At 43.9% G+C, this 12,224-nt stretch overlaps 1 protein-coding gene across 4 annotated transcripts in view; it reads right to left on the reverse strand.

Moving 5' to 3' along the window:
* Window positions 1–12,010, reverse strand: part of PLCB2 (phospholipase C beta 2) — a 52,592-nt gene extending 40,582 nt beyond the window's left edge. For 2 of the 4 annotated variants that reach the window (XM_081858842.1, XM_081858845.1), the window contains exons 1-2: window positions 11,632–12,010; window positions 6,775–6,852 (exon numbers count right to left, since the gene is read on the reverse strand). In XM_081858842.1, coding sequence (XP_081714968.1) covers window positions 6,775–6,852; window positions 11,632–11,715 — 162 coding nt within the window. In that variant the 5' untranslated portion in view covers window positions 11,716–12,010. Of the gene's footprint in view, window positions 1–402; window positions 505–6,774; window positions 6,853–11,631 lie in introns of those variants that run through there. The other 2 variants (XM_081858844.1, XM_081858843.1) reach the window with 2 other exon arrangements.
* Between the last annotated feature and the right edge of the window lie 214 nt (window positions 12,011–12,224).

The raw sequence follows: 12,224 nt of genomic DNA on the forward strand, positions 1-12,224 counted from the left end.
TTTTCAACAGATTCCATTAGGGGCAGGCCCAGAGAATGTTACCACTACTAAGCAGTAATTGGTAATGTCCAAAACATAACAGCTAGCCCAGTATCACTTTGATGTTTGGAATCTGTGTTATATAAAATGCAAGGTATCTTCTCAGAAAATTAGAATTCTTCTTAGCTTTAACTACTACAGCGACTCTCACGTGAGTATTATGTGGAAATATTGGGGAAATAAATGAAAGGTTCTGAAACATTTGTGTATTATACTCAAATGGCAACTGGATCTTTCACTAGCTGTCTTCTTTTGAGTATCACATACTAATGTTTGGGAATTGGGACTAGAAACAAACTGACAACCAATACAGGTGCTTTAAAACATGAGAGATCTAAACGGAACCCAAGCCAGTAATCTGACCACTGCATTTTTCAACCTTCATTGCATTTTCCATGCAGTGTTATGAGCCACTGTGGTAGGTTATCTGAAAGAGGAGCTTGCTGGGAGAATTTGCCTCTGCAGAGGTCTTTAGCCTGCCGAGGACGCATTCTGATGACATCATTGGTTTACGCTACGCTGCATATACGGTGGTTAGGGCAACCCACACAATACGGTAGCTTTGCACATCTTCTCCTTCTTGTACTTGCACTTTCTAACCTTCAAAGTCTGCTGGCTCTCAGCGGCATTAGCACCCATCAGCATGGGCAAGACCCCCTTCCCTGGTTACTGCTTAGCAACAGCAGTCAAATGATAGAAGCTTTAATATAACACACCACTGATCTGCATCAATGCAGATCTTTTTTGTTTGGTTTTTACTTTCATAATGGGGTATAACAGCAGGGAGCTCAAGAAGCCTAAATCTCCCTTGTTTGTATTTTCAAATGCTGACAAGCAAATTTCCAAGAACATCACAATTCTCGTTTGCTGATTCAGGCCAAATGGCATATCACATGCCTCAGCTCTGATTATTATTATTTAACTTAAAAGCCGCTTCAATTTGTGAGCAGAGAAGGGGTGGGTGGGTGTAATCCTTTCCCTGCTGGCCATTTCCACACTCCAGATTGCTCACTTCATTCATTGGGATAAGAATTCTATTCCTATCCATTTTAAGGTGTTGCCAGAAAGGGTACACAAAAATGTAACATTTACACGTGTTTGCCATCAGATTCCATGGGATCTTGCATCGTGTGAGATGCCAGTTTTTGAGTTACTGGGAAGTGGGGTGATTAACTTTCCCCTCCCCATTATTTTCTCTCTCCAAATTACACACCTCCTGCTGCTTCCCCCTTCTAAGTTTTTTCCCCCCAGAATGAAGAGAACTACATGGATAAACCCTTCTGATTGAACTTTTTGTACACTGCTATACATTTGTACAAAAAGTCACCCCCTTGTACAAAAACTGGCTTCGGAACTGGACTGCTTGTTAGCTTGCCCAACAGCATTTGAGCTCACCTTTGTTTACAAGCTCTTTTCGCAAGTGGGAAACCAGCCTGCCACTGGCCTCTCCCAGTGTGGAATTAAACAAACCACCATCCTACTCCCATATTTGTTTATTTTGCTTAGTATTCTAATCATAAGACTACTGAATTTTCCAGGCAAATGAGACACCTGAGTTATCACTACCCTCAGACAAGCCCATCTCTTCCGTTGACAAATTAGTGAGCTATCTGCCAGGAACTACAAGCAGCAGAGTGACAGAGGCCCCACTTCACTCTTTAGAAAACTCATCCCTAACTCAAAGGGTCCCTATACTGCAGCAAACTAGTACCTGGCAGAACCGTGAGTAAGCAGCAACCAGGTGTCAGGAGGTCAGAGCTTTGTGTGTAACGTGGTCTGCCTGCACCCCTAAGCTAGCCAGCTCCCCTTGGGTGTGGTGGAGAACACTGGGCAGATTCACATCACACATTCAAAGCACTATGATACCACTCATGGCTCCCCCCAAAGAATTCTGGGTGCTGTAGTTTGTTAAGCGTATGACCGTAGTTTGTTAAGCATTTTAAGGGTGTGACTTGACATGATTACAAGGTAAATGTCTCAATTTAGTGTGACATGTTATTCTAGACAAATGTTTGAAGGCACAACTATCAGTGATTATTGGCCATGATAAGTGAATGGAGTTTCCAGGTCCAAATGCAATTATATCTCTGAATATCACTTGCTTGGGAGCAACAGCTGTTGCATTCATGCCTTGCTTGTGGGCTCCCTAGAAACATCTGGTTGGCCACTGTGGAAACGAGGGTGCTGGGCTAGATGTGTGTGTCATTTGATCCACCTGGGATCTTCTTATTGTCAGCGAAGTCACTTAAATACAGTGGTACCTCAGGTTACATACGCATCAGGTTACATACTCCGCTAACCCAGAAATAGTGCTTCAGGTTAAGAACTTTGCTTCAGGTTGAGAACAGAAATCGTGCTCCGGCAGTGCGGCGGCAGCAGGAGGCCCCATTAGCTAAAGTGGTGCTTCAGGTTAAGAACAGTTTCAGGTTAAGAACAGACCTCCAGAACGAATTAAGTACTTAACCCGAGGTACCACTGTAATGCAGACAGATTTCAGAGAGAAATGTCCTGATAACACATTGCAGAGCAAAATTGAATGAAAGCAGTGTATACCGGTAATTTGAGGAGAAAGAAACAGAGAAGCTTTGCCTTTCTTAGTTAAGGTCTTGTACATAGCTCCCTCAGGGCTACATAGCCAATCAGGGCGTGAGGTGACTCAGCAAACATCATGCCACTCTGCCTTGTTGCCAAACGAAACATCCGCCACCCTATCTGGTTAGCAGACTTATTGATAGCAGAGTTAGCCCTTACGTTACAAACTGAATGATCCCTGCTGTTGGACTTCTACCACTTCTAGTCTTCCAAGAGGAAGTGAAACCTGACAAATTGTCAACCTCCTGACATAGTTCTACTGTGCATAGTTACTGCTATTGTCTTATTCTCAAGCTTCAGTTACTCCTGTGATTAAGAGAAGGAAGCAGCCCCAAACCACAGTATCATACTTAACTAGAAAGCAGAACTAAATGATCAGAGGCTCTCAGTGCCCACTGGCCTGCTCTATCTCACTGCGTTTTCAGTTTTCATGGAGGAGAAGGAGACAGATGGCCTTCCTTTTCATGTGGATTATTGCTCCGCTTACCAAACATCCTTACACTGGGCTGGTTCATGCATATCACTTGGAGCCACAGTTAACCTTAACTGGTTTGGGAATAAATGTGGAGTGTGCTGGTGTATGGAGCTAGAATTACAGCTGATTGTTCCTCTTCATGCTGCTTCTGTGCTCACAGGATCTAAGCCATAGTTTTGGCTAGTATTGTGTCCAAAGAGAAGTAGTACCACACTATTCTACCTCAGTCAGACTACAACTAGAGTACTGTGTCCAGTTCTGGGTGCCACAATTTAAGGATATTGTCAAGCTGGGATTGGTGCACAGAAGGGTGACCAAGATGATCAAGGGTCTGGAAACCAAGCTTTATGAGGAGCAGTTGAGGGAGTTTGGAATGGATGAGACTGAGAGGAGATATGAAAGCCATCTTCAAATATCTAAAGGGGTGTCACATGGAAGATGGAGCAAGTTTGTTTTCTCCTGCTCTAGAGGGTAGGTCTTAAAGCTACAGGACCAGTGGCTTCAAGTTAAAAGAAAGGAGATTCTGCCTAAACATTCAGAAGAACTTTCTGACAGTAAGAGCTATTTGACAGTAGAATGGTCTCTCTTAGAAGGTGGATGTTTTGAAGCAGAGGTTGAATGGTCACCGGTCATGTGTGATCTCGTTGAGATTTCTGCATTGCAGGGGATTGGACTAGGCACTCAAGATCCTTTCCAACTCAACAATTCTATGATCCATTTGGTATCCACATACCAAAAATCCAGAAACCCATGGCAAGTTTTCAAGCTCCCCATAGGCATTTGGTTGGCAACTGTGAGAACAGCACACTAGATGCCATGAGACATTGGCCTAACCCAGCAGGCCCTTGTTATGTTCTGATGTTCCTTCTTTTCTCTGTTTTGACAAATCTGCAGGACAAATCTACCCCAGTCTCAAATCTTCAAGGCATCTCTCCATGTCAGGCAACCTAGTGCTTCCATAAGTCCCAACTTTTACACAAGCAATGAACAACAAGTACATGCTTTGGCCAGGTGACAGTGGGAAGTGGCTCTTTGGAAGAGCTAAATTGGATGTGTCAAAGAGAAACTGAGACTAAGAGGATGCATAAAGAACACGTAGCACCTCCAGCCGTTACAGAGATACTGGAGAACAGGATGCACAAGTACTTTGTGTTTTCTATGCAAATCAGGAGCAAAAGATTAAGAGCATCAGAAAGGTTACATGCAGAATTAATGTCTGGGATGTCCCTTCCAAGTGAGGAAGTATGGCTCAATGAAAGAGCACATGGTTTGTGCTCAGAAAGTCCCAAGTTCTATCCTTGGCACCTCCAGTTAGAAAAGATCAGATAGCAGCTGATAGGAAAGTTTTCTGCCAGTCAGGGTAGACAAAGCTTCCTATGAGGCTTAGAGGCACATCATAGATGATGTATAAGGTTGAGAGAAAAAGTGAGTTTGGAGGTTGCCTGCTGTAGAAGGTAGTGGTCAACAGGCATGGGGTATTCAATGCTCCCTTATTATTACATTTCTATTATGCCCTTCCACCCAAGAGAGTCCAGGACAGCTAACACCAACGTGGTGAAACAACACACCATTACAAATAAACATATTTAAAAACTTCGTGCATTTAATATAGGCTTTTAAAAAATGACCTGTGTCTAATATTTTAGAACATTACTGCATGAGAAAAGAATGTTCTCACACAATTAAGAATAAAATCATCATCATCACTTCCCATGAAGCATCTCCATACATAAAATAGTTAGCTTTCTAGTTTCCGCTCTCCATTGACTCACTGCTTTGCTCTAGAATTCCCCAGATGCACATGCTGGTCAGTCAGCAAATATAATTAATGCCCTTCTAGATTGGAAGGGGCCAGAGCTCAGCAGCAGAACACCCTCCTTACATGCAGAAGTTGGGTGCCTGGTATCTCCAGATAAAAGGATGTCAAGGAGCAGAGCTGGGTCAGGGACCTCCATCATAAGTTCAAAACTTTGCATGATACAAAGATAGGTGTAATGCTATGGCTGCTTTTTCTGAAGCCTCCAAGAAGAGCCCATCTGGAGTTAGAATAAAGGGGATCATTCCCATTTTTCTTCTGCCACCAAGCTGTCCCCCCCCCCACAACCATATGTGCAAACATTTGCTTAGAACCCCACATGAATGGACCTGGAGTTGAAAACCACAGCTGCGTAGGAAGCAGCTGCCTCACAAAGAGTCAGATTGTTGGTCCAGCTACCCCAGGGTCACCTACACTGACTCGCAGTGACTCTCTAGGGTTCCAGACAGGGGTCTCTCCCTGTCCTATCTCAAGATGTCGGGGATTGAGCTTGAGACCTTGTCCATGCAAAGCAGATGCTTTACTACCAAGATACAGCCAGCAGAGAAAAAAGTAAGCGCACCTTCACCCTCTCCCCACTTCTTGCTTCATCACTCACAATGGGTTCCTCTCAAAGCTGCTCTCCTTCAGAAAAAGGTGAGGCACGAGGGCTGTGTGCTTCACCCATTTGCATTTAAGACATAGTTTGCTCCCTAAATCAGAGAAGATGTCTGGGACTGGGTTAGATAGCTTGACAGAATGGTCTTATTTAGGAGATGGGAGCTTCATAGATGGGACCTATGTGCTTTGCCCTTCAAAGACTCAAACCCAACGATAACTACTGGTAATGGTTCCTCATCATCCTGGGGGGGGGGAGTGACAAGTGGGGTTCCACAGGGTTCAGCCCTCGGCCTGTTGTTGTTCAACAGCTTTATAAACTACATGGATAAAGGATTTGAGGGGACGCTCATCAAATTTTCAGATGACATCAAACTAAGAGGGTAGCTAATGCTGCAGAAGACAGAGTCGGGATCCAAGATTACCTTTACAGATTGGAGAACCAGGCCAAAACTAACAAAATGAATTTCAATAGTGACAAATGAAAGGTTCTACACTTAGGCAGGAATAACCACCTGCACAAATGCAAGATGGGGGACACCTGGTTTGCCAGTAGCACATGTGAAAAGGATCTAGGTAGACCACAAGCTTAACATGAGTTAACAGTGTGATGTAGTGGGGGTGGGGGAGCTAATGGTATTCTAGGCTGCATCAACAGAAGTATAGTGTAGAGGTCAAGGGAAGTAATAGTACCACTCTATTCTGCCTTGGTCAGACCACACCTGGAGTACTATGTCCAATTCTGGGCACCACAATTTAAGAAGGATGCTGACTAGTTGGAACGTATGCAGAGGAGGGCAAGCAAGATGATCAAGGGTCTGGAAACTAAGTCTTATGAGGAATGGTTGAGGGAGCTGGGTATATTTAGCCTGGATAAGAGGAGACTGACAGGAGATATGGGAGGTCATCAAATATCTAAAGGGCTATAGGAACAAGCTTGTTTTCTCTGGCTCCAGAGGACCGAAATCAATGGATTCAAGTTACAAGAAAGGAGATTCCAACTAAACTTAAGGAAGAACTTTCTGACAGTAAGAGTTGTTTGACTGTGGAACAGTCTCCCTCGGAAGATAGTGGACTCTTCTGCCTTAGAGATTTCTAAGCTGAGGTTGGATGGTCATGTGTCATGAATGCTTTAGTTGAGATTCCTGCATTGAAGGGGGTTGGACTAGATGACACTCTATAATTCTATGATTCTATGACTCTGGTATCTTTTGACATCAACATCTCCAATTAAAGACTGAGGATCAGGACTTACCTTACTCTGCAAAGTCCAATAGAGATAAAAGCCCTTTGGGTCTACCCGCAGAATCACAGGAGAGGCAGTTGCTGTATCCTGACAAAACCAGAAAAACAGGTTTGTTTGTTTGTTTGTTTGTTATTTGTATTTATTAGTCACCTTTTTGCACTTGAGTGCATCAAAGCAAGTTATACAATAAAAGAAAACAACGAAGGCCGTACATTTATGTGTTCTAATATATCTGTGAGGGAGAGGAAATGTCACTTCAGCTGTGTGAGGTGGGCTGGATGACATATATTTATGGTAGGGGATGCCAACATTTTACCTGTTGGCAGGGCCTTGCAGAGCCAGGCAGAGGCCTGGCCCAGGTAGATAATGTGCCCCCCCCATGCCTCCGTCTTCGCCCCAGTGCATCCCCTGCGATTGTGAATATGCTGACAGAGGCCCCCTTTGGAATCGAAGGCCCGGGCCAAGTGGCCCATATGGCTCCCCCTCTGTCTGGGCCTGCCTGTTGGACTCCAACTCCCATCAGCCCCAGACAGCATGGTCAATGGCAATGGATGATGGGAGTTGGAGTCCGTCAACATCTGGATGCCTCCATGTTAGCTGCTATTATTATGGTTATGATTAAGATTATGATTGATTTAAGGTTTTCCCCTATGTTATCATTTAAGTTGACTTCTATCCACATATACCGTATTTAGGAATTGCTGTATGGTAAATAGAGGAATGTATCCCACGTTAAATCACTACAAACTTTTCTACAGCTGAGTGGAATTCTTTTGCTGCCCTTATTCCTGCCTATTCTGCCACCCCACTTTCTTCATTAGCGGGATTTTCAGAAAGGAGAGAAAGAGAGAGAGAGAGAGAGAGAGAGAGAGAGAGAGAGAGAGAGAGAGGGATTGGGGGAGAGGGTTTTAAAGCATGGGGTAGAACTTCATAAAAAGTTTGTTCTGGATTCCAAAATTGAAGTGGCTATTTTTTTTTATAGGAGTTTATTAGTTGCTAATTTCACTATGTAATAATGACTTCCACTTTCTTCTCCAGATCTGATGTGAATGAGCTGCTACCTTGGCTACAATTCCCTTTTATTCATCTCAGAGCACCTGGAGGAGAAAGTGGAAGTCAAACTGTCACACTTGTCTAAAAGAAGAGATCCTGAAGTCTTGATCCAATTCATGGGACTTTTAGTGGGGTAGATTTGCTGCAGCTTCTGTTTTCTGTGGTTTTACTGCTTTGTTTTTGCAGTTTTATTGTATTTGTTTAAACTAACTACTCAGTCAGCATTTGGATGTCTTTGACAGCAAACACCTTGATTTGGAAATGGGGAAGGAGTGGAAATTAATATGATAGAGGTGACAGCTGTGCCCGCCTTGTTTTGTGTGATCAGCCTTGTTCTGCATCATACAAGACTCTGAGCTGGTTTTAGTTCTTAAAATATCTATGACACTCAGATGTACTGAGCTGCACCGCACCACACAGAATGAAGACCATGATGAAGCCTGCCCTTAAGAGCTTTCTGTTTCACCATTAAAGCCATAGCTACATGGTCTATCTCCAAGTGACATACAGTATCTCCACTTACAGAAAACTTGTGCCTGCTGAGTCAGTTGACACAGCTGTTACCTGAGGGGGCAGCCAGGTGATAGATTCCTTCATGACTGATTCAGCACTTTAGCATCCGAGCTGGAAAGGCTGCTGAAGGAAAAGCTATCAAATAGTGCAAGCATTGTGTACTATACTCTGCCTCTGGATTTTGCCACCCACAGTGGCTTGGGATATTACACTGTTAATAAGAAACTTCTGCTTGACAATTCAAGAGCAATGATAATATAAAATGTAAAGGGACCCCTGACAGTTAAGTCCAGTCGTGAACAACTCTGGGGTTGCAGCACTCATCTTGCCTTACAGGCCGAGGGAGCCGGCGTTTGTCCACTTCCGCAGACAATTTTTCCGGGTCATGTGGCCAGCATGCCTAAGCCACTTCTGGAGAAGCCAGAGCAGGACACAGAAACAGTGTTTACCTTCCCATCGGAGCGGTACCTATTTATCTACTTGTACTGCATGCTTTGGAACTGCTAGGTTGGCAGGACCTGGGACCGAACAACGGGAGCTCACCCTGTCGCGGGGCCTCGAACCGCGACCTTCCGATCAGCAAGTCCAAGCAGCACAGTGGTTTAAACCACAGCGCCACCCACATCCCAAATGATAATATAAAGGTCCTCAATAACATTTTTAAAAAACCCTCTATAATTAGTTAACGTCATCCAAAGGTATCTCCTTAATTAACATACGTGAACCCATATAATCTACACCAGTTTTTTTAAAAAAACAAACAAACACCAAAACAAAACAGGAAAGAGTGCATTTGGGCATCAAAGCACAATGGGGAAACATTTTTCTGGTTTGACCTGAATTCCAACACAGGAAATGAATATTGTCACCAATGCGGGACAATATTCTATACAGCTGAAGCCCTAAAAGCAGGGGCAGGGAAGCATTTTCAGCCCAAGGGCCACATTTCCTTCTTTGCTTCCCCCAGAGGGCCACGTGATAATGGTACGTGGGACCAGAGGCAAAAGGGAGTGGAGCGATGGATGTAAACTTTGCCGCTGTATATTTCTACACGTTCTCACACACCTCTCTGTATCTTCTATCCAGATAAGCAAGAGGCATTGTTAGAGTTTAAGGACACATTCCAGCCAGGCCAAAAACACTTAAGAGTGTGCAGTAGGTCCAGTGAAGTTTGTGGGGCTAGCTGGTGAGAGACCTAAGGGCCAAAAACAGATGGCTGCAGGGCTATATTTGGCCCCTGGACTGGAGGTTCACCAACCCTGCTCTAAAGAAAACACAGGTTAATGATGGAATCACCCCGGTGCCAAACTGGAGGCCTCCAAAAGGACAGAAGATGAGCCTGCTGGAAGAAGCCAGTGGTCCGTCTAGTCCAACATCCTGTTCTTACAGTGGCTGACCGGATGCCTGTTGGAAGCATGTAAGCGCAATGTGAGCACAAGATAACTCTCCCCACCAGTGATTCCAGCAACTGGTATTCAATGGTACCTCAGGTTAAGTACTTAATTCGTTCCGGAGGTCCGTTCTTAACCTGAAACTGTTCTTAACCTGAAGCACCATTTTAGCTAATGGGGCCTCCTGCTGCCGCTGCGCCACCGCTGCACGATTTTTGTTCTCATACTAAAGCAAAGTTCTTAAGCCGAGGTAATATTTCTGGGTAGCGGAGTCTGTAACCTGAAGCGTATGTAACCTGAGGTACCACTGTAGTTTATCAGCCAACCGTTTATCAACCAACCAATCAACCAACCCCTCTTTCCAGGGAACTCTGAGAATTGTAGCTCTGAAAGCGGAATAGGGACTCTTTCTCTCAGCACCCTTAACAAACTGCAGTTCCCAAGATTCCTTAGGGGAAACCATGAGTGTTTAAGTGGTATCCTAGGGTGCCTCTGTACCCTACAAAACTCTCTTGTTATCTTGTATGGTCAGTGGGCAGGTGGGAGCATTCTCTCTTCCTTACCCCCACTTAGCAGAGTCTGTAACCTGAAGCATATGTAACCCGAGGTACCACTGTACTGCCTTTGATAGTGGAAACCCGTTGATGGCCTTCTCCTCCATGAATTTATCTAAGCCTCTGTTAAAGACCTTTCATAGTTTGGGGACATCACCAAAGCATGCTAGGCTTACTACACGTAAAGTGGCACAATGGCATCCCCACATCATGTCGCTTTCTGCACAAAGGTTATGAGATGCTGCAGAGCCTTAGAGTACATGGACCTGCGGAAGAACCACACTGGCCTCTGTATTTGCCAATATTCTTCATTTGAAACATGCAGTTGTTTCCTATTCACTCAAAGACCGATATTAATCATAGATCAACATGGTGAATTTGTCATTTGTGCCAGATAATGCAGCGTATACGAAGACTGTGGTTGACTTACTTTTGAAAGATCTCACAGATAATTGGATGAACTTGCAGAACCGCGGCCTCTTTAATGTGATTCTTCCCAGGGCAGATTCACATTTATCACTTGTTATTTACAGAACTGTCAAAACTTACATTTGTTTTGACTGGCTGGTGATCAGCTCTTTCGTATGAACATGGCCTGTTGCTCTTTGTTCAGTGCTGTTATATTTATAGTTATTTATTTGATATATGTTTTACTTTGGGTATTCAACAGGTTAAGCTTGAAGAATGAAGAAGATGATAGATATTAAATGAAGAAGATGATAGATAGATAGATAGATAGATAGATAGATGATAGATACCGTATTTTTCGCTCTATAAGACACACCAGACCACAAGACGCACCTAGTTTTTGGAGGAAAAAAACAAGAAAAAAAATATTCTGCATCTCAGAAGCCAGAACAGCAAGAGGGATCGCTGCGCAGTGAAAGCAGCAATCCCTCTTGTTGTTCTGGCTTCTGGGATAGCTGCGCAGCCTGCATTCGCTCCATAAGACGCACACACATTTCCCCTTACTTTTTAGGAGGGAAAAAGTGAGTCTTATAGAGCAAAAAATACAGTAGATAGATAGATAGATAGATAGATAGATAGATAGATAGATAGATAGCCTTCCATAGGATGGCTGGAATATAATAATAATAATATCTCACATGCACAATAAAAATGCAGGAGTGGGCCCATCACAACTTTATAATTACTTTGCATTGTTTTCCTCTTTTTTACTCATCACTTATTGCTTCCCCCTAAATCTTACCACATGCAAACATTCATTTATTGTCCTCAACCACAGAAGGAGAGATTTACTCACTCACACAGTTGGGTAGTTATGTCTAGAACCCTTCCACTTCCTGCTTCTCAAGAGCCCCAAACCAGGGCGAATTAAAAACCACGGTACTCACATCATCCCACTTGATAAAGCGTTCACCTCTGGACATGTACTCCTTCACCTCAGGGGGGGTCAAAATAGGGGTAAGCACTGACATCTTGGCATTCAGGTCCTGACTTGTAGGACTCTTGTTCTCAGCTGCCGCCTCCTTCCTGTCTCTCTACTAGATCTCCTCACATAACGCTCTCTGTTGCTTCAGGAGCCAGAGATGCTTTATAGGCCAGAGAAAACACCAGGATGGCTCCACAAACTGAAAGCAGAGACGCTGATCTGCATGGCAAATTATCAGCTTTCCAGAAGAAACAGGTGAGCTCTGGGAAGCCAACAGCCCAGAGAATGTGGGGTAGGCAGGCGGAGTTGATTAGCAGGCTGTTCCTTGCAGAAACCCACAAGCAAGGGCTTCCTGTTATGAACTTCCTCATAAGTGCTTCTGCTTCCCTCCTCTCAACTTTACAGTTGATTCATAAAGTATTTCAAAAGGGCTTGAAGGATTTCAGAGTTCCTTTTCAAAGCTGTTGTTTTGGTAACGTTTCCTCCCTAAAAAGCTAAGGGAGTGGTATTATCTGCACAACACAAACACGCGCACAGCTATGCCTGGAAACTTAG

This window comes from Podarcis erhardii, assembly GCF_964252035.2.
Source record: "Podarcis erhardii genome assembly, chromosome: 1".
Lineage (NCBI taxonomy): Eukaryota > Metazoa > Chordata > Lepidosauria > Squamata > Lacertidae > Podarcis > Podarcis erhardii.